The 21,513-nt window shown below is 61.7% G+C and overlaps 1 protein-coding gene across 3 annotated transcripts in view; it reads right to left on the bottom strand.

Moving 5' to 3' along the window:
- TP73 (tumor protein p73) overlaps positions 1 to 21,513 on the bottom strand; it is a 63,103-nt gene that overhangs the window by 15,110 nt on the left and 26,480 nt on the right. For all 3 annotated transcript variants that reach the window (XM_011956840.1, XM_011956841.1, XM_011956842.1), the window contains one exon: positions 10,961 to 11,203. In XM_011956840.1, coding sequence (XP_011812230.1) covers positions 10,961 to 11,203 — 243 coding nt within the window. The remainder of the gene's footprint in view (positions 1 to 10,960; positions 11,204 to 21,513) is intronic.

The raw sequence follows: 21,513 nt of genomic DNA, 5'->3' as shown, positions 1-21,513 counted from the left end.
AGTCCCCCGAGGCGTCTTCCACCTGGTGCCCCAGTCCACGGCCTGAGGTGGGGGGCATTAGATCCACCAAGGAGCCCCAGACACTCGGGGGCGGGAAGGTCGCCTGGGCTCCTCAGTCAGTTGGACACCGATGGAGTAAGGCTCTGGGTGCAACCAAGCCTGAGGGCTGCCCTGGCAGCCCCCACTCCCTGACAGCCCCATGGAGTCTCAACAGAGTGAGGGGTTTCACCACTCCTGCCTGGCCCCTGCAGCCCTTCCCCTAGGCCCCTGCCCCAGCACCCCCAGCCATAGTCCTCTGCAGAGCCTTAGCTCCCGCCCGCCCGCCCGCCTGGGCCTCAGGGTCAGCCGTGCTCCCATTTTGCAGACCTACGCAGCAGCGGCCTCTTGGCAGCGCCCTGCTGAGCCGGCCCCGCTCCCTCTGGGGCTCCGGGCAGGGTGAAGTGGCGATTCCTGCTCTGGAAGCTGCATGGTGGGGCGTCCCAGGGCCAGGGCGCACGAAGTGGGTGCAGGGCCCAGTGCGTGCTTCTGTCTGCACTGTCGGAGGGACTCCCGTCTGCATGAGGTCTTGGGGGCCCAGGCGCGGGGAGCACTATGGACGCCCCGCCCCGTCCCGTCCCGGGGAGGGGCTTGGGCGCGCCGGGAGCTGTCCCCGGTACCTGGTGCAGGCGGTGGCTGGACCACTCACTCCGGGAATTGGGGGCCGGGATTGGAGTGTGGAGTGACCTAGGGCGGGCAGGTCTTCGACCTGGGCCAGTGGTGGAGGGAGGCCCAGGCCTCAGGGTGGACAACAAGGAGGCTGCTGCCCTCAGGCGATGTGAGCACCTTTCCTCCCCTCTGGCCGGTAAGGCCACCAAGGTCCTGGGCTTGGCTCTCCTTCCCACAGGGGTGTCCCCAGTGCAAGTGCTCACATGGCCTTCGGGGCACACATGCCTGGCAGACCTCACCCTGGCACCAACTGGACCCCAGGTGCCCAGCCTGGCCGGAGTTGGGTGACCTCGGGGGGGGGGGATGTCTGTGATGTCCCTGCCCTGGCAGCATCTGGGGGTGGGACACAGGTGGCCATGGGAAGGAAGGGGGCCCTGAGAGATCCAGGTCCTTCCAGAGGGTGGCTGAGCCAGGACGGCTTGAGCGCTTCCCCAGCTCCTTCCTCCTATCTTCCCAGCAGGACTCTGGGCTTCAGGCCTGGGATTGGCCCTGTGGAAAACGGGCAGGAGGAGGACTCCGGTGGAGCCTATTCTATAGGAAAGGTCACGTGGAGACGCTCCCTCTCTGCCGCCCCCCTCCTACCTTCTCCTTCCCTAGAACCGCTAGATGGATGTGTTTCAACAGATTCTGAGCTGATAAAATCGTATTTATCTTCGGCTGTTGACACGGAGCCGCCTGGACTTGCCTGCCCAGGGTGCATGCGCCGTCCTGCTTGCAGGAAAGGGTTTGCCCAAACGCCACTGCACCCGTCCCTCCCCACGCTGCCGGCTCCTCTCCGACCCTCCTCTCCTTCCCCTCCTCCCCCGCCCCAGTCCAACGTGGGCCCAGCCTGGCTGGGAGCCCTGGGCCTGGCAGGGCTGGTGCGGGGGTGGGCGAGGGGCGGGTGCGGCGTGGGGCTGCTAATTTCCTCATGCCCGCTCCTCGCTCCCCGGCAGCTGGGTGCCCGGCACGGGCAGGTTTGGGCAGGAGGACAGCGGAGAGGTGATAATAACTTGTCTGTCATTTTCCCGGGACGTGTAGCATCTTGCAAACCACAAATACCGTTAACCAGTGTGGGTGAATCTGTTGCGACAGATTCTGGAAGATGGGGCCTGCGGTGGGGGCTTTTATTTTTTAAATGATTTTTTTTGTTGCCCACTTTTATCCACTTTCGTTGCTTGTGTGTGCATGTGTGTGTGTTTAGGGGCGCGTCGCTCTCCTCTCTAGGGTTACAGGCCTCTTTGAGCCCACCCTCTGCCAAGGCCATGGACCCTTCCTCTCCCTAGAAAAGCTCCTGGGGCTAAGCCACAGAACCCTTGCCATTAAATTCATGGGTTCACAGATGGACCCCCTAAAACACGTGCACGAGCCAGGGTCAACAGCCTGTGGATTAGGGTTCTCCTGGGTCCCTTTCTCCTTCTGAGAGAGGAAGGGTATCCTCAGGTGGCAGCCACAGGGCCCCCTCGGTGACAGCCCCCTTCATGGGAGGCTGTGGCCTTCACTGGTGCACAATGTCACTGTCACCCTCAGAGAGCTGCTGGGAGCACAGGCTGGGCTCTGACAGATGTCAGGGAGGCCTGGCCGGATGTCACAGGGCTGGTCCCTCCCTGCCCCAGGGAAGCCAGCAGCCTGGGGAGGGGGAAAGGACACACGTGGCAATCGCCCCTGTTTCAGGACACCCTGGTGTTAAGCGGGGGCTCCCACGGTCAAGGCAGTGACAGCTTACTCACCAAGACACCCACAGCCCACAGGCCAGGCAGATGAGAGGCTCAAGCGAGCTTCAGAATGCCTGTGAGGCCACAGCCAGTGCCAGGCCCAGCACTGCCCAAGAAAACAGGCTGCTGTGAAAGAGCTCCTGGCTGGGGGGCTGCTGGGGACAGGTGTGTCTGCTGCCAGCCGGAGCTCCCAGGCCAAGAGCTCTGTGGAGGATGAACCAGAGGCAGAAACATCCTCTGCAGATGCCAAGTGATCCTCAGCCATGACGGAGGCCTGGTAGAGCCCCAGAGGCTGTGGACAAGAAACCGCTCCCTGGGGAGGGCAGGCCAGGGGCTCGAGGGACCCTCCGGAGCTGGCAGCCTGCCCCACCGTGACCTTGAGCCATGTCCTAAACAGGTGAGCAGCAGCCACACGGGGACTCTCACAGCCTGGAAGCACGGCTCCCTGGGAGACACTGAGTACACCCCCTTCAGCCAAGGCCCAGAGGCCACGAGTCCCCAGACCGCAGGAGCTGGAGTCAGCTCAGCCCTCGTCCCATGCACAGCTGCCTCTAGGGATCTCTGTCCTGGGCTATGATCAGGTACGGGAGGGAAGCAGGTATGTGCTGAGCCCAGGACAGACTTGGTGGCTTTGTCTCCAGTGCATAGTGAAGGCCCAGGGGTCCGGTAGGAGACGAGGGCCACAGCCAGAGGAGATAAGAGGGGTCTAGTGTGGGGGGAGGCTGGGAGGCAGCATTTGCCCGAGGCGTCTGCCTCTGCTGGTGTGGAGACTTGGGGAGACGGTGAGTGCTATCCCCCTGCTGGGGAATGGGGCACAGCTATGCTGCCTTCTCCATGGGGCACCCAGGTCTACCCTCATGGCCACATCCACTGCCCATTGGTGCCTGCCCTGTGCGGGGCCCTCATCCGACCTTGGCCCTGGGAGGTCAGGCACTGTCACTCCGTTTAGCGACCCTAACCTGCCTGCTAAGCTGGGGTGAACCAGCACCCAGACCAGAGCTGTCTGACCTCCAAGCTCCATCTCCCAGCCCTTTGTCACTGCCGGGCTTGACGCGGGGCCTGGGGTCGGCATCTGGGCGGAGACCTGCCTTAAGCACCCCTGGGTTCCAGGAAGACTGGGCACTGCAGAGGTGTCAGGTGGGACACAGGCTTCACACCCCGTGGCTGGGCTTAAGCTCCTCAGGGGTAAGGGGAACAACAGCCAGGGGCCTCACTTGCCCTGGTCCTGCTGGGGAGGCGTCTCCATGGACAACAGAGACTGAGACTCACACAGGCTTCCCTGTGTCTGGCTGGGATTGGGTGGCCCAGCCTGGACAGCTCCAGCCTCTGCTTTGCCGCCGAGATGCTGTGTGAGGAGCTCAGGGCCCAGTCCACACCCGGTCGCCGCTGTCCTGATTCACAGCGGCGGGTGCCCGGGTAGGTGCTATTATCACTATCACTCTGCCCAAGCCCAGGAAGGAATGAGCTGCCCAGGCAGGGTGAGGAACTCCATCTGCTCTTAATCCACGACCCAGGTACCCCCTCTGGGGCCTTGGGGACAGAGGGGGTGGCAGGACAGTGCCCTGGGTCTGTGGAGACAAAAGCTGGGTTTGCAGAGGGCCCCGGAATGCCCACCAGCAGCTGCCCCTCCACTCTGAAGACACGGAGTGTTCAAAGCACCGCACTCAGCCCCTGCCCCCAGCCGGGACCAAGCACAGGGTCCTCTGCCCACAACTTGCTTTTTGACAGCGCCATCCTGTTGCCTGGCCTCTGGCAAGGACCTAACTAGTGGGGCTGTGGGCCAGGCCCTGGAGCTGTCCTGCACTGTCCCGCAAGAAGCCCAGCAGGCTGGCAGCAGACCTACTCTGCTCACTGCAGAGAGGGCCCCTTAACTGCTGGGGAGGAAAGCCCGCCATCCTCGCCCCCGCCATCCTCACCCCCACCCTGACTTGTGGCTTTGAGGAGAAGCCAGGATTAACCCAGCCTTTTGAGGCCCGGCTTTGTCAGCTGTGGGGATTGGAAGGGTGCCCCAGGGTCAGTGGTGCCCTCTGCTCACAGGACACCCACTCTGGTCGCAGCTTCCTGGGACAGCCTTGGGGGCTTGGCAGCAGCTGGGGAGGTGGCCGGGGACAGTGGAGGGAGGGGAGTCGGCTGTGGACATGGTGGTAGGGGGTCCCTCTTCAGTTTTTAAGGTAATAGTTGGCTAGAATCTAGGTTTTGCTAAACTTTGTAGCTCTTCAGTGAAATGCCCGGGGGAAGGAGAATTTTGGCCTCTAAATCTCTGACCCCCTGCAGAGAGTGGTGTCTCCCCAGTGCCAGGTGCAAGGAGTTGGGTGCCTCGCTCCAGTGGCATGGCTGGGGGAGGGGTGGGTTTTCAACCCTTGGGGTGGCCCTGGGCTTTAGGAAACTCCCCTGTGCGGTTTCCCCATGGGGTCTGACTTCTGCTTCACTGAAGCCTGGGGTGCCGTTCACTTCTCCACAAGAGTCTTTCTGCCCTAAAATGCGCTGCACCGCTCACAGCCTCTGCAGCCGCATCATAGCCCCCAGCGGGGGACACCAGCCTCGGCCGCCACCTCGTCTCTGAGCCTCACGCTGTCTGCCTGAAGTGCAGAGAAGATGCTTTTCTTTCCAGCCAGGACACCCTGGAATTGTCTGACCCCCTCTTCCTGGGGCTCCTTGGAAAAGGGACAGAAGGTCTGGAGGTGGCTCAGGGGCTTCTCGACCCAGAGGCAGGGGCTGGGCCTCCAGGGTCCATCCAAATACCTTGAGTGTAGCTTCTACTTTTGGAATCTCAGAAAATCCCAGAAGTGACCACTGGCCTGGGGTAGCAGAAACCCACCAGACCGGGAAGCAAAACTTGAACTCACTGCCCAGCTGAGCCCCTCACCTTGCCCCGAGTCCCACGCGGCCCAAGGTCCAGGTCACCCAGGACCGCATCTTGGCGTCAGCACTAGGTCCAGGAGAAGCCGGGGACAGTCCTCCCCTGCGGGCCTCTCTTTCCCCGTCAACGGGAGCTAGTGGTACTGAGGCCAGGCCTGGGAGGGGCGAAGGAAGAGGGGGCAGGGAGGCACCCAGAGAGGCCGGTCCCCAAGCCTAGCTGCCTGGCTTCTCGCCCATGAGGCTGGCCAGCCTCGGAGCAGTCCAGTGATAGAGTGTTCCCGAGGGATTTTCCTTTGTCAATAAACCAAGCAGTGAAAGCAGACAGGGATGGACTCTCCACCCCCAGTCCCAGTTGGATTCACTGGCGAACAGCAGCGCAAGGCTCACGGAGGCCGAGGCACAGCCTGGGCTCCCCCCACACCCTGCTTGGTCCAAAACTTTCTCCCCTAGGGACAGGCAGGTCCCTCTGAGAGGTCAGCACCTCACTGTCACTGGTTCCCCGGGGGCCCTGACGGTCATAGGGACCTGCCTATGGTCCCTCGGGGAGCAGAGGGTTGGGCAGGGGGCAGGGGCAGCTCATGGGGACCTGTCCAGGGACATGCAAGGGCCGGGGGAGCCACCACATGGGCTGCAAGGGCAAGGTTAGGGGTCTGGCTGCTGGGGCCAGGCCCAGCTCCGCCCTCTGCTGACAGGTGACCATGGTGCGCCCTCTGGGAGCCTCCGTTTCCTCATCTGTAAAATGGGGAGCGTGGGAGGCTCTGCACACAGGGGCAATGTTGCTGCCAATGCTACTAATCAGACGTGCTGGGTCCACAGGGCTGTGGGCTGGAAACAAGTCCTAGAAAATAGATGATTCTTCCTAAAACGTAAATTGGATCATGCCTCTCCCACAACAGTCTCACGCCTATGGAAGGGAATCCTGTCTCCTGAGGGGTTCTCTCTCCTGTCTCCTCTAAGAAGCAGGCAGTGTGGGGTGGGGCAGCAGGACCCAGGGTCTCAGAGCTGGGGCCTCCGCAGCCTCACTCGGGGCTTCCAAGGCTAAGTTCTGTGCCCTCCAGGGCCCAGGAGTGAGTTCCTCTGACTGCTCCAGAAAGTGAAGAAAGAAGAGCCGACCTGCCCTGGAGGCACCGACCGCAGCCCGAGCAGGCCTGCTGGAAGCTGCGTCCCTGCCTCAGATCCCTGCGCTGCACGATGTGAACAATTGCTGCAATCTCATCCTAAATACTCTTGTTTCCCCTAATAATCCACGTTTCATCTCCACAATAAACATTGTTAGAACTCTTCCCTCAGCTTTACGCACATATAATTGCTTCTGGTGCCAGTAAAAGGTATTAATTCCACTCATGCATTCCATAAACTTTTAGGATAACGCAATTGATACCACGATCGTGTTGGGACACCTCCGCTATTATTCTCCTGCTTGCAAGCCTCCGAGGCGCTGGGAAGGTTGCTCCAGACCCATTAGTGTTGACTCAGCCTCATTCTCCCCAGGAATCCCGAGCAGAGCCTTTGTGCTTCCCTGACCATCCTTCCATATGTCCCTCCTGGAGGGGGCTTTCCTAGACGTGGAGTCCCCTCTCCCCTAAGACGAACATGTGCATGCGCGCGCACACACACACGCACACACACACGCTGAGTCTGAGAGCAGCTGGAGGGCACTCAGGGGGCTGTGTCCACCCCCTGTGTCCATCTGTCTGTCTGGAGGGATACTGGGGCAGCCGGCCATCGCACCTGTGTGTGTCCTCATCCTCCTGCCACGGCAGCCTGCCTCGTGGGCTGTGGGTGGTGTCACTCAGCATGCCCTGAGGTGCCCATAGATGCTGTGCTGGGCCAGGGCTTCCAACCCCACAATGCTTTCTTGCCTGACCTCAGAACCCTGTCCGCAAACTTCCCAAACACCAAGGACAGCCACCTTCCCCGATGAGGCTGAGCTGGGGGCAGAACGGCTGAGCCGGGGTGTCACAGCATCCGATGCCCATCGCCTTGGGCTGTTCCGACAGCTAGAGGAACTCCTGTTCATTCTCCTCCCCGAGGGCCTCCTAGAACCAGCTGTCTGAGCCACTGCCAACCTGCAGGGCTCCCAGGACAGGAGTGGCCAGCAGGGCTCAGAGGCCAGGCCATGCCCTGCAGAGAGCTCTGCCCATGCTCTGACCCCACACTGTCCCACAGAGGGGGTTGAACTGGGAGAAGGGTACTGGTGTCACTCAGCACTGCACTCACAAAAAGCACATGTATGTGGAGCGCTCCCCAGGCACCCTGCCCTGCCCTAAGAAGTCCCAAGAGCCAGCTCCTTTGTCCCTACCATGGCTGGCAGGCCACACTCTCTCTGCAGGTGAGGATGCCAGGGCAGAGGGGCGAAGGAGCAGGTGCTCCCAGGCAGACCTGGGATCAGGACCCCAGCAGGTGCCAGCTCTACCCCTCTCACCATGCAGGGTCCCTCTCACCAAACGCCAGCCTTGCCCTGTCACTGGTCACTGGTTACACTCTTGTGGCTAAACACAAATCCTTCCTCTGGCTCTCGGTTACCCATGACCCGCCTCCTCCTCCTCCTGGCTTTCCATGGGTGGGAGCTCTAGAACCCTGGGCAGCGACGGGGGGAGGCCTGTGCGTGTACATGCATGGCTGTGTGTTTCCACGTGCCTGCGTGTGCATAATGGACTTGTGTATCCATGCGTGTGCATGCATGTGGGAAGGTGCCATGTCTGTGTGTGTATACACACATATGCACAGGCCTGTGAACCGCAGCCTCCAGACCCCTCAGTGCCCAAGGAGATCTGAAGTCTGAGGGAAGCTGCTTAGGACAGATGGACACCCCCGGGACTGGGGAGACCCATCGTGGGCCTCAGCAAAGCAGAGGTCAAAGACCCCAGTAGCAGCTGTGGTCACCCGGGGACTGGTGAGAGTGTTTTTCCTGACTGGGGAGAAAGGAGGGCGGCAGCCAATGTGGAACTGTACTCGAGAAAAATAAGAATTATCCATCAGTTACCAGCCGGCTGGTGTGCCGGGAGCCCAGGGAGCCACGGTGCAGAGGCCGGACGCAAGTCCAGGCAGCAGGTCTGGGCAGTGCCCGCAAGGTGGGACCCCAGAGCTGGGAGCAAGTGGGCTGCCTGGAGGCCCTGTCCCACACTGTGAGCCGACCACCTGCCTGCCCCTCCCTGGGCAAGGGAAGAAGCCCTGGTGGAGGGGATTCTGCCCTCAGAGAGCTGAGGTGCCAAAAATCTCATTATCAATGTTTGTTCCACCTCCATCCCCTGGATCCACAGGGCTTCGGAGGAGGAGCCCTGGGTGCAGGCGACAGCATCTTCTTCCCCAGCTCGCGCCCCAACCCCCAGCCCCAGCGTCCACAAAGCCCAGCAGGGAGGGAGCGAGGAAGCAGAAGCGTCGCTGCTCCTTTCCTGGGCAGCAGGCAGAGCCTTCCCCTCCCCCAGCTGCAGCTGACCAGCCCGTCCCACAGGGCAAGGCCGCCCCGTCCTGCAGAACAAGGCAATTGAGACAAAACCATGAAGTCCCTTGAACCTGATGCCACACACCTGGCAGGAGGTGGGGGTGGCAGACACCTCAGGTGGGCAAGTCAGCCAGCAGAGGGCTTTGCTCCTGTCCTTCCAGGAAGATCAGCTCAGACCACATGCAGTGCATCCCAAGCACCCAGCATCCCCAGACCATGGGAGGAAGGGAGGCGGAGCTCCCAGAGCTGCCTGCCAGGACTTCAAGGGGACACTCTCTGGAAACCACCAGCATCATAAACCCCAGGGCAGGAGGTCAGTGTCCTTAGAGGGGAGAGAGTGGACTTAGGCAACAAGCCTGAGGGTGGGAGAGAAGCAGTGGAAAGGCTCCCGCTGCTGGAGTGTGCAGGTGAGGATGCCTTGGGGCTTTCTGACCTGGCTTCAGGTGGCCTCACCGGACCTTCAAGTGGGGTGGAGGGATAGTCCGGGTCTCCCTTGCCCCACAGGCAGGTGCAGCTGCCACAGAACCACTCATTTGGGAGGCCCAGGCCAGCATGCCCTCCACCACCACAATTAAGACAACACATGGGCCTCCTGCTGCAAGCTAAGCCTGTGGTGACCACGGCCCCAGCACGGTCTTCCCATCCTTATCTCCACCGTGCAGTAAGGAGCGTGGAGGGGTAATTTCCAAATGGAGAAAACGGGGCGTTAGGGCTGGGGTCGGCATTCCCTGCCAGATGGGGGTGGGAGGCCCTGGAGGAGGTGCCAGGTCCTCTGCCCCTCGGCCCAACAGCCCACGGAGCCCCTTCCCATCAAGCCCAGGGAGTCTGGGCTGAGCCTTCTCTTAGCCCGGAGCCAGCAGTTGGGGGAGCCCATGGCTGGAGTGAGAATCAGAAACAACCGCAGGAGGGGGCGGGCGGGGCCTGGAACCCAGACCCCAGACCAGCCCGGCAGGACTGTCCGGCTACCTGCAGAGCCTGACAGGCTACCTTAGGCTCCGCCCTGCCCCTCGGCCCTCCAGGAGCGTGGGAAAACCGCAGCTATGGCCGGCAGCATAGTGGGACCCGGTTCTTAAAGCGGAAAAACCCGAGGGGCCCTTTCTCAGCACCCCCCACAGTGGGTGGGAATGCAGCCGCCCTGCGTGGACTTCAGGGAGCCAGCATTGAGCTGTGCCCAGGGGAGGCGGGGCCTCGTGGGGGAGGGGCGCTGCCCAGTGGGCCAGACCAAGCATGTGTCCCATAGAGCCCCTCCTGCAGCCACGGCCCCGGTGTCCGGGCAGGGCTCACTTGCCCCCTCCTCGGTGCAGTAGGGGAAACCCGGAGAGCTCTTGGGGCTGCTCTTCCCGCCCAACCCCTGCGTGCCCTCCACTCCTGGCTGGGGTCATGCAGCCTTCACCTTGCCCCTCCTGACAGACCCCTGCCCCGGAAGCCATCTGGGCAGGGCAGCTCAGTGGGTAGGAATACAGATGCAGAGGTGGTTGCCCCCACTTCCTATGAGCAGAACTCTGGGCGAACCACTTCCCTCCCCAAGCCTCAGCCTCCTTGGCTGTAAAAGGGAGCAGTGATGGAGTCAGCCCTGTGTGTCGTTGGTGGGTGCAGGAGTTAGCTCAACTCAAAGCCCTGAGCACGGTGCCCGGCTCGAGGAGAGTGGCCGTGTGCACAGGTGATGTTATCAGAGTTAGCAAGATCCCCACCGTGGGCCAGGCTGTCCCCAGGGGCACCGCAGTGAGGACCTGAGTCCTCGGCACCGTGGTTCCACCCCATCTCCTCGGCGCATGCCAGTTCCTGGAAATGCCACCCCAGAGACAGTGCTGGCAAAGCCCGAATCCACCCACCCGCAGATGCATCTTGCTGCCTGGAGGAGGCAGGTTCTGCAGACCCTGGGCTGTGGGCCTGTCTTGGACAGACAACTCTTGGCAGCAGAGCCCCTGCCTCTGCCCAGGAGAGGATTTCAAACCAAAGTCCCTACCTGAGCATGGGGAAGCCGTGGGCCAGTCTTGGCGGAGACCTCACCAGCCGGGCCAAGTCCGTCCCCTCTGTGGCCCTTTGGAGGCTGACTTTCTCTGGCCACTCACGTCCAGAGGGGTGGGCATACCCAGACTGCCTGGCCCTGAGACCCGCCTCCTGCCCGAAGCTCCTCCCGGCCCGGGCCAGGTGGGAACCCCGAGCAGACAGTGGGGTGAGCTCGGACCTCTTGAGGTGCGGGGAAGGCGGCCACCTCCTTTCCAGCCCAGAGCCCGCAGGGAGCAGGGGGACTCACCGTCCAGGTGGCTGACTTGGCCGTGCTGGACTGCTGGAAAGTGACCTCGAAGTGGTGGGGTCCGGGATAGTCGGTGTTGGAGGGGATGACAGGCGCGGGCGACATGGTGTCGAAGGTGGAGCTGGGCTGCGCGTAGGGTGAGTGGGTGGGCACGCTGGCGGCGTGCTCCGGGGTGTACGGGCTGGCCGAGGCCGCGCGGCTGCTCATCTGGTCCATGGTGCTGCTCAGCAAATTGAACTGGGCCTGGCGCGGGAAAGGGGAGGAGGAAGGGGAAACACACACAGTCAGTCGTCCTGTCCCATCTAGGAGGTGTCCTGTTACAGGAGCCTTAAAGGGCCAGCGGCTCCAGTCATCCCAAATATTTCCCCGGGTCTCTCCCCCATCCCAACAGGCCACTACTTGCGTTGGGATAAACTGACATATTCACCTCGCCCTCCCCTCCATCAGCCTCCCGGTGCCAGGGTTTCTGGGGATCCACCCAGCCGTTGATGAGGCGGAATAGACTCTCTGCACACCTGGAGGGGAGGCGTTGGGTGGGGGAGGCTCCCAGGCCCTGATGCCCACATGGGCTTCGCTGCACGCTCTGGGCAGCATCGGGGTCTGGACCTCACAGCTCAAAGTGGGGAAATCCAGCCCCAGGGAGCCAGGCAGTGGGTGAGGTGGGCCAGGCACAAGTGGGCCCTGAGTGCAGGGTGCGCACACCTGGGCTTGGGTGGGTGGGTGCCTCTGAGGTGCTGGAGACCAGATTCGGGCCCTCACTAGGTCTGGCCCTCACTAGGTGGTGGGATAGGGTGGGGGCTGCTGTTCAATGGCTGAGCCCAGTTTTCCCAGGTGGGCGGCCTCGTCTCCCGGTGAACGGCCTCACCCCTGCTGGAAAGGCCGCTCCGCGCTCAGGGGCCGGCGAAGCCCCACCCCTGCTGCCCTCTGGCCTGGGGTTCTCTCGCTGGGCCCCTACCCGCAGCTCCCCCGCCAGGACCACACACCAAGGAACAGGAACCCCTGTGAGTGCGTCCCCTGCGCCACCCTCTGTGGGCCCCGGGGACCCCAGCACGGATCAGCCTCTGCCAGGAGCTTAAGGGAGGCCCCAGCTGAGGGAGGGGGTGCTGGCCCGGCCTCGGTGTCTCAGATCCAGGGCAGGGCAGACCTCACTTGGTGGGCCGCCGAGGGAGACCCTCCTTCCAAATCTGGAGGCGGGTACTGGAGGGAGACTGCAGACGCATAAACAGCTTTCCCGTGACCCCCGAGGTTCAACGCAAACAAACTCCTTTACCCCTCTCCCCGGGCCTACGGTGGACCCCGTGGCTGTCCCCATGGTACAGACGAGGAACCTGAGCTATGGGGCTGGAGACATGATTGGCCCCAGGGATCCAGCGGCCCCAGCTGATGGCACAAAGGTCACCAGTAGCCAGCAAGGTGCAGGCTGAGACCCCCAGACCGTGAACTGGGATTGCAGAGCAGGAAGGGGCAGAGCCAGGCGTAGGCGGGCGAGGGGGGGGTCCTTCTGCCCTGTGCCCCTCTTTAGAGAAGCTGTGGCATGCTGTGAGCGCACTCCCCCCTCCCACCAGCCTGCCCCCTCCAAGCCAAAAAATTAAAGGTGCATCCCCCACACACGAGGGTTTAGGGGCCTGGCCAGGACTCCCAGGCTCAGACCCTTCCTGCACCTCAGCCTTCTCCATCAGAGGCGGTTAGGTTTAGTGACCCAGAGGCCTTCGGTTCTGCAGGTCTTAGGACACACATCCACTGAGGTCCCTGATGAGGGCCACAGCCCCGGCCCCTCCAGCATCCGATGGAGAAGGATACCGGGCGAGTCCAGAGTGTGCGTCCTCTCTGAGTCCTCTACTGAGTCCTCCACTGAGTGCTGTCCAACGTGGAGGCAGCTCAGCCTGGGATGCTGGAGGGGCAGGAGACAGGGGACTGGTGCTCACCAGAGCCATCACCACTGTTCCCAGGGCCACCAAAGCCCAGGCAGGCACTTTCCCTGGGTGCTCCAGCCCAGGACAGCTAACAGCCCCCAGTAGGCCTGAGCCACCAGGTCCGACCCGTGTCCTAGCTCCAATGCAAGGGTCTTGGCACGAGGCCTCGGCTGAAGCTGCCATCATCTGGCACCATTAAGCTGGCTGTGAGCTGTCAACCTGGGGAGCCCACCCACCAATGGAACGGGGACCCCTGCAGCACGGGCCCTGCCCACCTCTCCGGCACCAGTGCAGCCTCCTTCCTGGTCTGTCGCACTCCCCACAGCCTTCCTAACTTCCTGCACCACAGGTCCTTCCCGGGAGCCCAGGGTCCACTGAACGGCAAATGGATAAAGAAACAGTGTGTCTGGACAGTGGCCTCTTCCTCGGCCATAAAGACAGAAGGAAGCTCCCACAGGCTGCCACGTGGACTAGCCTTGGAAACATGGTGTCAGGTTAAAACCATCACGGGGGGACGCCTGTAATCCCAGCACTCTGGGGGCCGAGGTGGGAGGATCTCTTGAGCCTAGGAGTCTGAGGCTGCAGAGAGCCAAGCCCAGGAGTCTGAGACTGCAGAGAGCCAAGATCACGCCACTGCCCTCCAGCCTGGGAGACAGGGCAAGACTTTGTCTCAAAAAACAAAACAAAACATAATATCCCAGGGAAGGGTGACCCTCACCTCTCCCGGCTCCTGGGCTATTGTGAGGGGTCTGGGGAAGCAGCCACTGCCCTGCTCAGAGAAAGGTGTAGAAAGGCCACTCCTGCTCCTCCTGGTGTCTGGCTTGGGGAGAACCTGCCACCCTGGGCACCAGCGAGCTGCCAGTAGGCTCCTGGCAGAGAGGACGGACCCTGCCTCAACCCCGCACATGGGAGATGGTGGGGGTGACACAGGGCAGTGCCAAGCTCTGGCTGCACAGCACAGGCCCCGCCCCAGGGTCCCCGGTTCCCAGACTCCTCACCAAGGCCCAAGAGGTCTCCAAGGTGTCTGAGACCTGCTCCTGACCACAGGCCCAGGCCCTGCCTGGAAGCCTCCAGTTGTGGTCTGCACACGAATCCTCACCAGCCCTGTCTGGGCTCAGAGGTCCCTGTTCTGAGGGGTCAGCCCTGGCCACACTGGCAGGAGCAGCCCCCAGGCCTCGGGTGTTCTCTCTTGTCACCCAGTTTGAGCATCTTAACAGCCACTCTCTGGAAGGCCAGGCTCGCATGTCCCCCAAGGCTTCTGTCTCCCCTACTTGAGCATGAACCCATGAGGACCCTGGATACAGTGGCCACTGGCCACACAGGGTTGGGGTGTGTGAAATGTGGATGGAGCCGGGCCCAGTGTGTGAGCGCACCCCGATTCCAAGGGCTCAGGGCCATGGAAAGAACGGAAAACTCCTCACTCACCATTTCCTATTGATTACAAGCTGAAACCATCACAGTTAGGGGTGAATACAGGAAATAATTAAATGACTTCTGTCAGTTCCTTTCCATCTTTTTGAATGCGGCTACTAGAAAAAGCAGAATTACACACGTGGCTCAGAGCCAACACCGTCAATCAGTGCTCCATTAGAGCGGCTGCTGGAGAGGCTCGCTGAACAAGTGAGCTGGTAGAACAAACGAACAAATGCAGGACGGCTTCCCCAGTCCAGCTGCCCAGGAGTGAGTACGGGACATAAGCCGGCCCCTCCCACCACTGGGTACCGGGTGCCAGCCTGCCCAACCCCCCCCCCGTGGTGCCCTCTCTCTTCCAAGCAACCAGCGGTGGCCTTCCTGGAAGGGTCTTCCCTGTTTTGGGCCCTGGGATGGCCTCAGGGATGCAGGACCTCCCCACTCCTGACTCATTTGAGTCCCCTGGCCAAGAACATCCCGGGACTCGAGGGGTGCCCAGCTGAGGCTTCTCAGGTCAGGAAGGCAGGCAAGGGCAGGCCCCAGGGTCCCCCCCAACTGCCAACTCCCATTCCTGCTCCATCCCTGAGAACAGGACAGCCAGTGGGGCAAAGAGCCCGCGCCTCCCTTGTTTGGGAGAAGCAGGACGCAGACCCACGGCAACGTGGTTCATATTTTAACTTGTCCACATTCTTGAATGATCTGAGGAAGGTGCCAAGGAATTAGTCATTGAGGCAAGAGGAGAAGAGCTGATAGGATCTCTGCACCTAGCACAGCCCAGCGGGAGTGAGCCGGGCCCTTGCAGCAGGCAGCCCCACGCGGGAATTCCAATTAGTGGAAAAGTGTCCGGACAGCAGGCCTGAAGCCCTCTCGGCGCAGTTCTCTGCCCGGAGCCCCAGGCAGGCTCCCTTAGCAGGGCTTCTCCAGGCAGGGCCCTGATATCGGTCTCTCCCTCTGGTCCTCTCTGATCCTCAGGCTCAGTGACACGGGTGGGGGCCTCTGAAGCCCCGTCCTCCCCAGGGTTACTGGGCCTGTCCTCGTGCCCAGGGGACACTGTCCTCTGCTGCTTCCAGGGGACCTCTCTCCCTGCATGCTGGCCCTGCCTGTAGTCGCCGCCCCGTCGCGTCCCCAGTGGGTGGCAGAGGCTTTGCAGCTGCAGCTTTGAGTGCAGCTGGGAACGCAGCGTCTGGGGAGTGTGGGTGGCTTTCTGGGTCACTGACCTCCCCAGGCATCCTCCACAGGCCCCTCCACCTGGCTCGGAGGACTCTGGTTTTCCCTTTTGCTTCCTGCCTGGCAGCAAGGAGCTTTGCCTGGGGCCTGGCTCCTGCCCGGGGTCAAGCTGCTGAAACGAGGAACCCTGACCCTAACACAGGCCTGCACGGGAGCCCAGGGTCTCCCAAAACCAGAGGGCCCCCGGAAACCGCAGGGAGGAACCCGGGCAAAACCAGGACTTTTTTGGTTTGTTTTGCTTTCAACAAGAGCTCCCAAGATAGTGGGCTAATTAGGACACGCCCGGCCCGCGGCGGCCACAAGTGCCTACATGTGTGTGCAGGGCTCCTGGGCCTGACCCAAGGAGTGCGCGGGAGCCAGGGAGCCAGCGGGTGGCCTTCCCGCCCGCCTCCAGGCCGCGGACACACCAGACCCTGCTGGGGCCCCAGGGCCTTGTTGCGGGGCAGGAGTGCTCTGCCAGGGCAAACCCAGCAGCCCCCACCCACCCACCCAGGGGGCCTCGTCTCTCCTCCCTGCAGATGGGCTGGGAACCTCCCTGGGTGCACCTGCGCTCGAGATGAGCTCTGGGCTGGGGGCTGGGGACCGGGGCCGGGGCGTGGGCAGCAGGCAGTGGTGAACGGAGCTGCTCTCTAGCCTTGGCCAGTCACAGGCATCAACACAGTTCCCAGACCTCACTGGTTTGATCCACCCATGCCCCTGGGGTGGCAGCAGGCTGGTGACCTTGCTCCAAAATGAGGCATCAGAGAGTGAGGCCACCCAGTAGCTGGGCCCCCTCCAGGAGGAATGTGGAGGGTCCCACTTGCCCCCTGGCCTGCCTGTCTGAGAGCAGAGAGGAGCAGTGTGGGGGAGGCCAGAGCTCAGCCCAGCCCTGAAGCCCCTGTCCCGCTGGCTGGACACGCCAATGCAAGCCCCGGCACCTACCGTCAGCCAAGCTGGGGATGGCGATGGCTGAGGTCTGGGGGTTCTCACAAGGTGGGCAGGAAGTGGTGGCCAGGGCTGTCCATCCCAGAACAGCAGGTTCTTCTGGGTCTACTGATGCCCCCGTGCCACCACCCTGGGAACCAGGCTTCTCTGTCCATCCAGGAGAGGGGCAGGAGAGACCTCCCAGGGACCCAAGGGGGCCAAGCAGGGCTCTGGGGTCAGGAGTCCCAGGGCCAAGCCTCTGCTCCACCCGTGTGACCTGGCCCATCACTCCACCTCCCTAGGACTTCGTTTTCTCATCTGCAAAGTGGGGATGAAATCAATGTGTACCGGCCGGGCGCAGTAGCTCATGCCTATCATCCCAGAACTTTGGAAGGCCGAAGTGGGTGGATCACCCGAGGTGAGGAGTTTGAGACTGGCCTGGCCAACATGGTGAAACCCTGTTTCTACTAAAAATACAAAAAAAAAATTTAGCTGGGCGTGGTGGTGTGCGCCTGTAATCCCAGCTACTTGGGAGGATGAGCAAGGAGAATTGCTTGAACCTGGGAGGCAGAGGTTGCAGTGAGCCGAGATCATGCCACTGCACTCCAGCCTGGGTGACAGAGCAAGACTCTGTCTTGAAAAAAAACCAAGAAGAAATCAACGTGGACTTCGTAGGATGGCTGTGGGAATCAAGAGGGTCCAGAAATACAGTAACCTGAGACTTTTCATCAGGAGTGACTCTCACCCGGGAGGCCTCCTGGAACCAGCGTCCAGGAAGCTCCCATGCACGAGGCATGACCTTTACGCCTTGGCACAAAAATCCAGCTAGGAGGAACTGCGGTTGGACAGGCTCCACTGAGGAACAGGGACGGAAATCCAGATTCACTACTCAGAGGACAGTCGCTAAGCCCCGGGCACAGGGATAGATGGGGAAGGGCAGGTGCTCTCAGGGGTCAGGGTCTCTCCTGTTCCCTGAGGTGTCCGGGCAGCCAGCACCGAGAGGACGCCCAGAAACTCTTGGTGGGATGAAACAAACCCTGAAATCCACGTGGGCCGTGCAACTGGGGAAGTGGCCACGGTGTGCTACTGCCCGCCATGTCAGCCAGAGCCCCAAGCCCAGACAGTGCCCAGGGTCCAGGCTGCCTTCCCCAGAATGTGGAGGGTGGGGACAGCCCCTTGAAAGACTCATTGCCTTCGCCGGCCAGGAGCTGGAGGGGAGCTGGGCCCCATCGTCACCCTCCCGCCCCATGGGTTCCATCCTATTTCAGATTAAGTTGGATTTTGTGGTTTTGTTAAAAGATTCCCACTGCACCTGTTGACTGTTTAAAATGTGTAAACCGTCTCAAGTGATTTTTTTTTTTTTTTTTTTTGAGACAGAGTCTCGCTGTGTCGCCCAGGCTGGAGTGCAGTGGTGCGATCTCGGCTCACTGCAACTTCCACCTCCTGGATTCAAGAGATTACCTTGCCTCAGCCTCCCCAGTAGCTGGGATTACAGGTGTTAATTTTTATATTTTTAGTAGAGACGGGGTTTCACCATGTTGGCCAGGCTGGTTTCGACCTCCTGACCTCAGGTGATCCGCCCACCTCAGCCTTCCAAAGTGCTGGGATTACAGGCATGGGGCACTTGAGTGATTTTATTTACATGTAGATGGGAAATACATTTTTTTCAAGTTTGTGTCCCTGTTCCCCCCTAGTCCGCTCCTCTCGCTTCCCGGTATCCACAGTGCCGTTTATTAGGGCCCGGGATATTAAGACAGAATGCAAAGCAAGGGCATGGGCGGTCACGGCTGTGCCGTGGGATGACAAAGGACAGATGTGGTACTGTCCAGAATGGAACGTATTTTTTAGTGGAAATGATAACAGAGAAACCTGCCAGCAAAATTCACAATGACTCTGGCCACGTCTCCAAAGGCCATGATTTCAGCTGACCCCTCTGGCGGAGATGTGGGGTGAAGGCACCTCCAACCTGGTCCCTGCACTGGGTCCAGCAGGGGTGGTGGGGAGGGCGGGGCACAAATGCTCATTCGGAAACCGTTTTCTCTGCCACAAGTGCAGAGGCACGAAAGATAGAGCTCCTGCCCCTCCGACAATAACAGCTTCCCGAGGGATCCCATCCTGGGGGGAGCCGAGGCCAGGTCAGCTGCCAAGGATGGGGCCGCTTCCTGGGGCTCTGGGCTTGGCGGGAATCAGGAGACTGGGACCTGAGCCCACGGGCTGGCCATGCAGTCTCCCTTCTCTGTGGAAGTGGAGATTCCTCCGATCCTAATCAGTTAGGATTGCAGTCAGAGAGGGAGGCGCGTGCAAAAGCATAGTAGGGACGTCAGCTGAAATCCTGACGCCCCGCTGGCCCCTCCCCACCTCCACCTCTGCCTCCCTCGCTCCTGTCACCTCTCTAGCTCCTGCACCAGGGCAAGCAGCCCTGCTCCCCGCCCGGCATTTATCCCGCACACTCTTGGTCCATTCTGTTCAACTGGGATGGGAGCTCCAGACACGGCAGACATGCTCTGCTTCATCCACCCCTGGCAGCCACAGCGTGGTGCATGGTGGGCCCGCAACAGACATTTCCAGAAGGCAGCATGTTTGAGGGCTGGAGTCTGGCATCGGGGTCTGCCTGGAGTCTCCTGAGGGGTCAGCTGGCCTCCCTCTGGCCTCCTGGCCTTCTCCCTCCAGCCTGGACGGGGCTCTGAGCTGTGACCCCAGCCCTTGTAGAACAAGGAGGTCCGTGTCCCCGCTCCCTGAAGAATATTGAGACCAGACTGTTGTGGTTTTTTGAGATTATGCAGCTCCTCAAACTCCCTGATCTCTCGCGGGCATGTCTGAACTTGGGCCCCAACCTCGCCCAGGGGTGAGTGACTGACAAGCAGCCCGGGCTCCGGAGGGAGAGGGCCCATCCCACCGAGGCAAGACCTCCATCCCGCCGGTACTTCCCACAGCATCTCCCGGAGCCCGTGATTAAACAGATGGAAATGCCAACAAGATTCGACATGCGCCTGGGGGGAAGCCTCCCTCTCCTGACAGTGCACACAGCACCCGCTGCTCTCACCCGGGGCTGAGGTAAGGCCTTGCCCAATCCCGTGCCAGGGCCATGTGGAACTTTCCACACCTCACACCGGAGAAACGCGCCCCCAGAAGCCCCGCACGGCTGCCCAGACGTGTGTCTGCAGGACTGCGAGGCCCAGGGCCACCGCTGCTATCCTGCCTGCACCTGCCTGCAGCGGCTGAGCCCGTCTGCAGCACCCACTCTGTATTTAGCGCCACACGGGGGCCTTGCAGACGCGTCTCCCTCCACACCCCCAGGTGACTTCAGATGACTCCAGGGTAGCCTGGTGTCCCCTGGGCCTCCAGGGACTCACATTTGAGCCTCCCACTGTGGCCTGGTGGAAGGGCCTCGCCCCACCCTCTCCTCAACCCTCACTGCCTTCCACCTGCTAACCACCCTGGAGTCCCCTCACGGTGCCTCCACCTCCTCCCCCAGATCCTTCTCCACACCCCTCAGCTTCTGCCCCTTGCCTCCCAGATCCCGCTCAGAGCCCACCTCCCCTGAGAAGCCTCCTCCAGAGGCCTAGCCCAGCAGCCCCTCCCTTCCAGGTCGCAGTGAGGGGCAGCCTGGACCCTGAGTGTCTGCAGGAGGCCCCAGTGGGGTATGCAGGCCACACCCCCTTAAGGCCCTGTGCTGCTGCCTATGCGAGGCAGGCGGCCCACAGGATGCACAGACTTTATTTAACCACCTGGAAACGGGCTGGTCCAGGCCCTCCCACCCAGAGTGCCGAGTGCCTGGGAAGACAAGGGGGAAGGTACAGCTCACACAGGCTTCTCTCCCCTCTCCAAACCCTGCTGCCAGCACCCCAGAGCCCAACCCAGGTGTCAGCCTTGACATCCTATGTCCTTGAACGCACACCCCTGCCCATCCACCTGTCCATCCATCCAAACATCCTGCAGATGTGGATCAGGCCCCACCTGTAACAGCCTCCTGCCTTGCTGGAGACGCTGACAGGTGCTTAGCAGGGCTTCCTGGACCCCTCCCAGCACACATTAGTGGCTGAGCCGAGAATTTGAATTGTGACAAGTACAGTGCAGGGCGCGGGGAGGGGAGGTAGTTACGGGGCGCACTGCAGGGCGCAGGGAGGGGAGGCAGTTACGGGGCGTGCCACCTCCGATGGCTCTAGGTGACAAGGAGACATTGGAGCAGGAGCCCAAAGGTGGAGAAGACAGTCCAGGACGGCTGTGGGGGGCCATCGAGGAAGAGGGCAGAGGCCCCGGAGCCAGAGGGACAGCAGCATGCTTGCTCAGGAATCTCTCAGCCCTGCTCTGCCTGTCCCCTCCCCAGTTAGTGGGCTCAGGAGCGACAGATGGTCCCACCCAGTGTGCTGGCCTCGGTCAGCTCCCACAAAGGCAGGTCAGCTCTTCACACCCATTTCCTAGGCTTGACATCCCGGCACCCCTCGCAGGTGCAGGGAGACAGCAGCTGACACGAGACGCAGCCCCGGCCCTCCATGCTGACAACAATAAATAAACCAGGCAGCGAACGTGCAGGGGCTCAGGATCAAAAGTGGTCTCGGAAACACAGAGCTGGCCACAGGGGCCAGGGCCGGCGTCCAGGCAAGCACGGGCTCAGGAAAAGGTGAAGGCCGCCCTGCAGGAAGGGAAAGATCTGCCCCAGGTACTGAGTGGGCCTGGGAGTGTTTCCAGGCTGGGGACCAGCAGGGCAGAGAGCCTGCAGCCAGAGGAAGGGCTGAGGGCCCGTGCAGGGAGAGACGGAGCCCTGGGGGACAGCGGGAGAGGCGGTCGGAACTGAGCAGAGACATGCGGGTCTGCAAGGGCTCCCTCTGGCTCTGGTGTTGAGAACACAGGGCGGGCGTCAGCAAAGGCAGCAACTGTGAGATGGCGGTGGGCCGCGGGTGTGAGGTGGGCTGTGGGTGCGCGCGGTGGGCCGCGGGTGTGAGGTGGGGTACGCGGTAGGCTGCGCAGGGGCCCCGGCCACGTTTGCAGGGAGGATTCACAGGACTTCAGGTGTGCCGAGAGTGCCTCCAGGGCTCTGGCCTGAGCAAAGGGGAGAGTGGATTTCCAGCTAGCTGAGATGTGGCACCGCCCCCTATCAGG

The sequence above is a fragment of the Colobus angolensis genome, unplaced genomic scaffold (assembly GCF_000951035.1).
Source record: "Colobus angolensis palliatus isolate OR3802 unplaced genomic scaffold, Cang.pa_1.0 Scaffold426, whole genome shotgun sequence".
NCBI lineage: Eukaryota > Metazoa > Chordata > Mammalia > Primates > Cercopithecidae > Colobus > Colobus angolensis.
The sequence above is the reverse complement of the archived record's forward strand: the minus strand, read 5'-3'. Positions and strand labels throughout refer to the sequence as shown.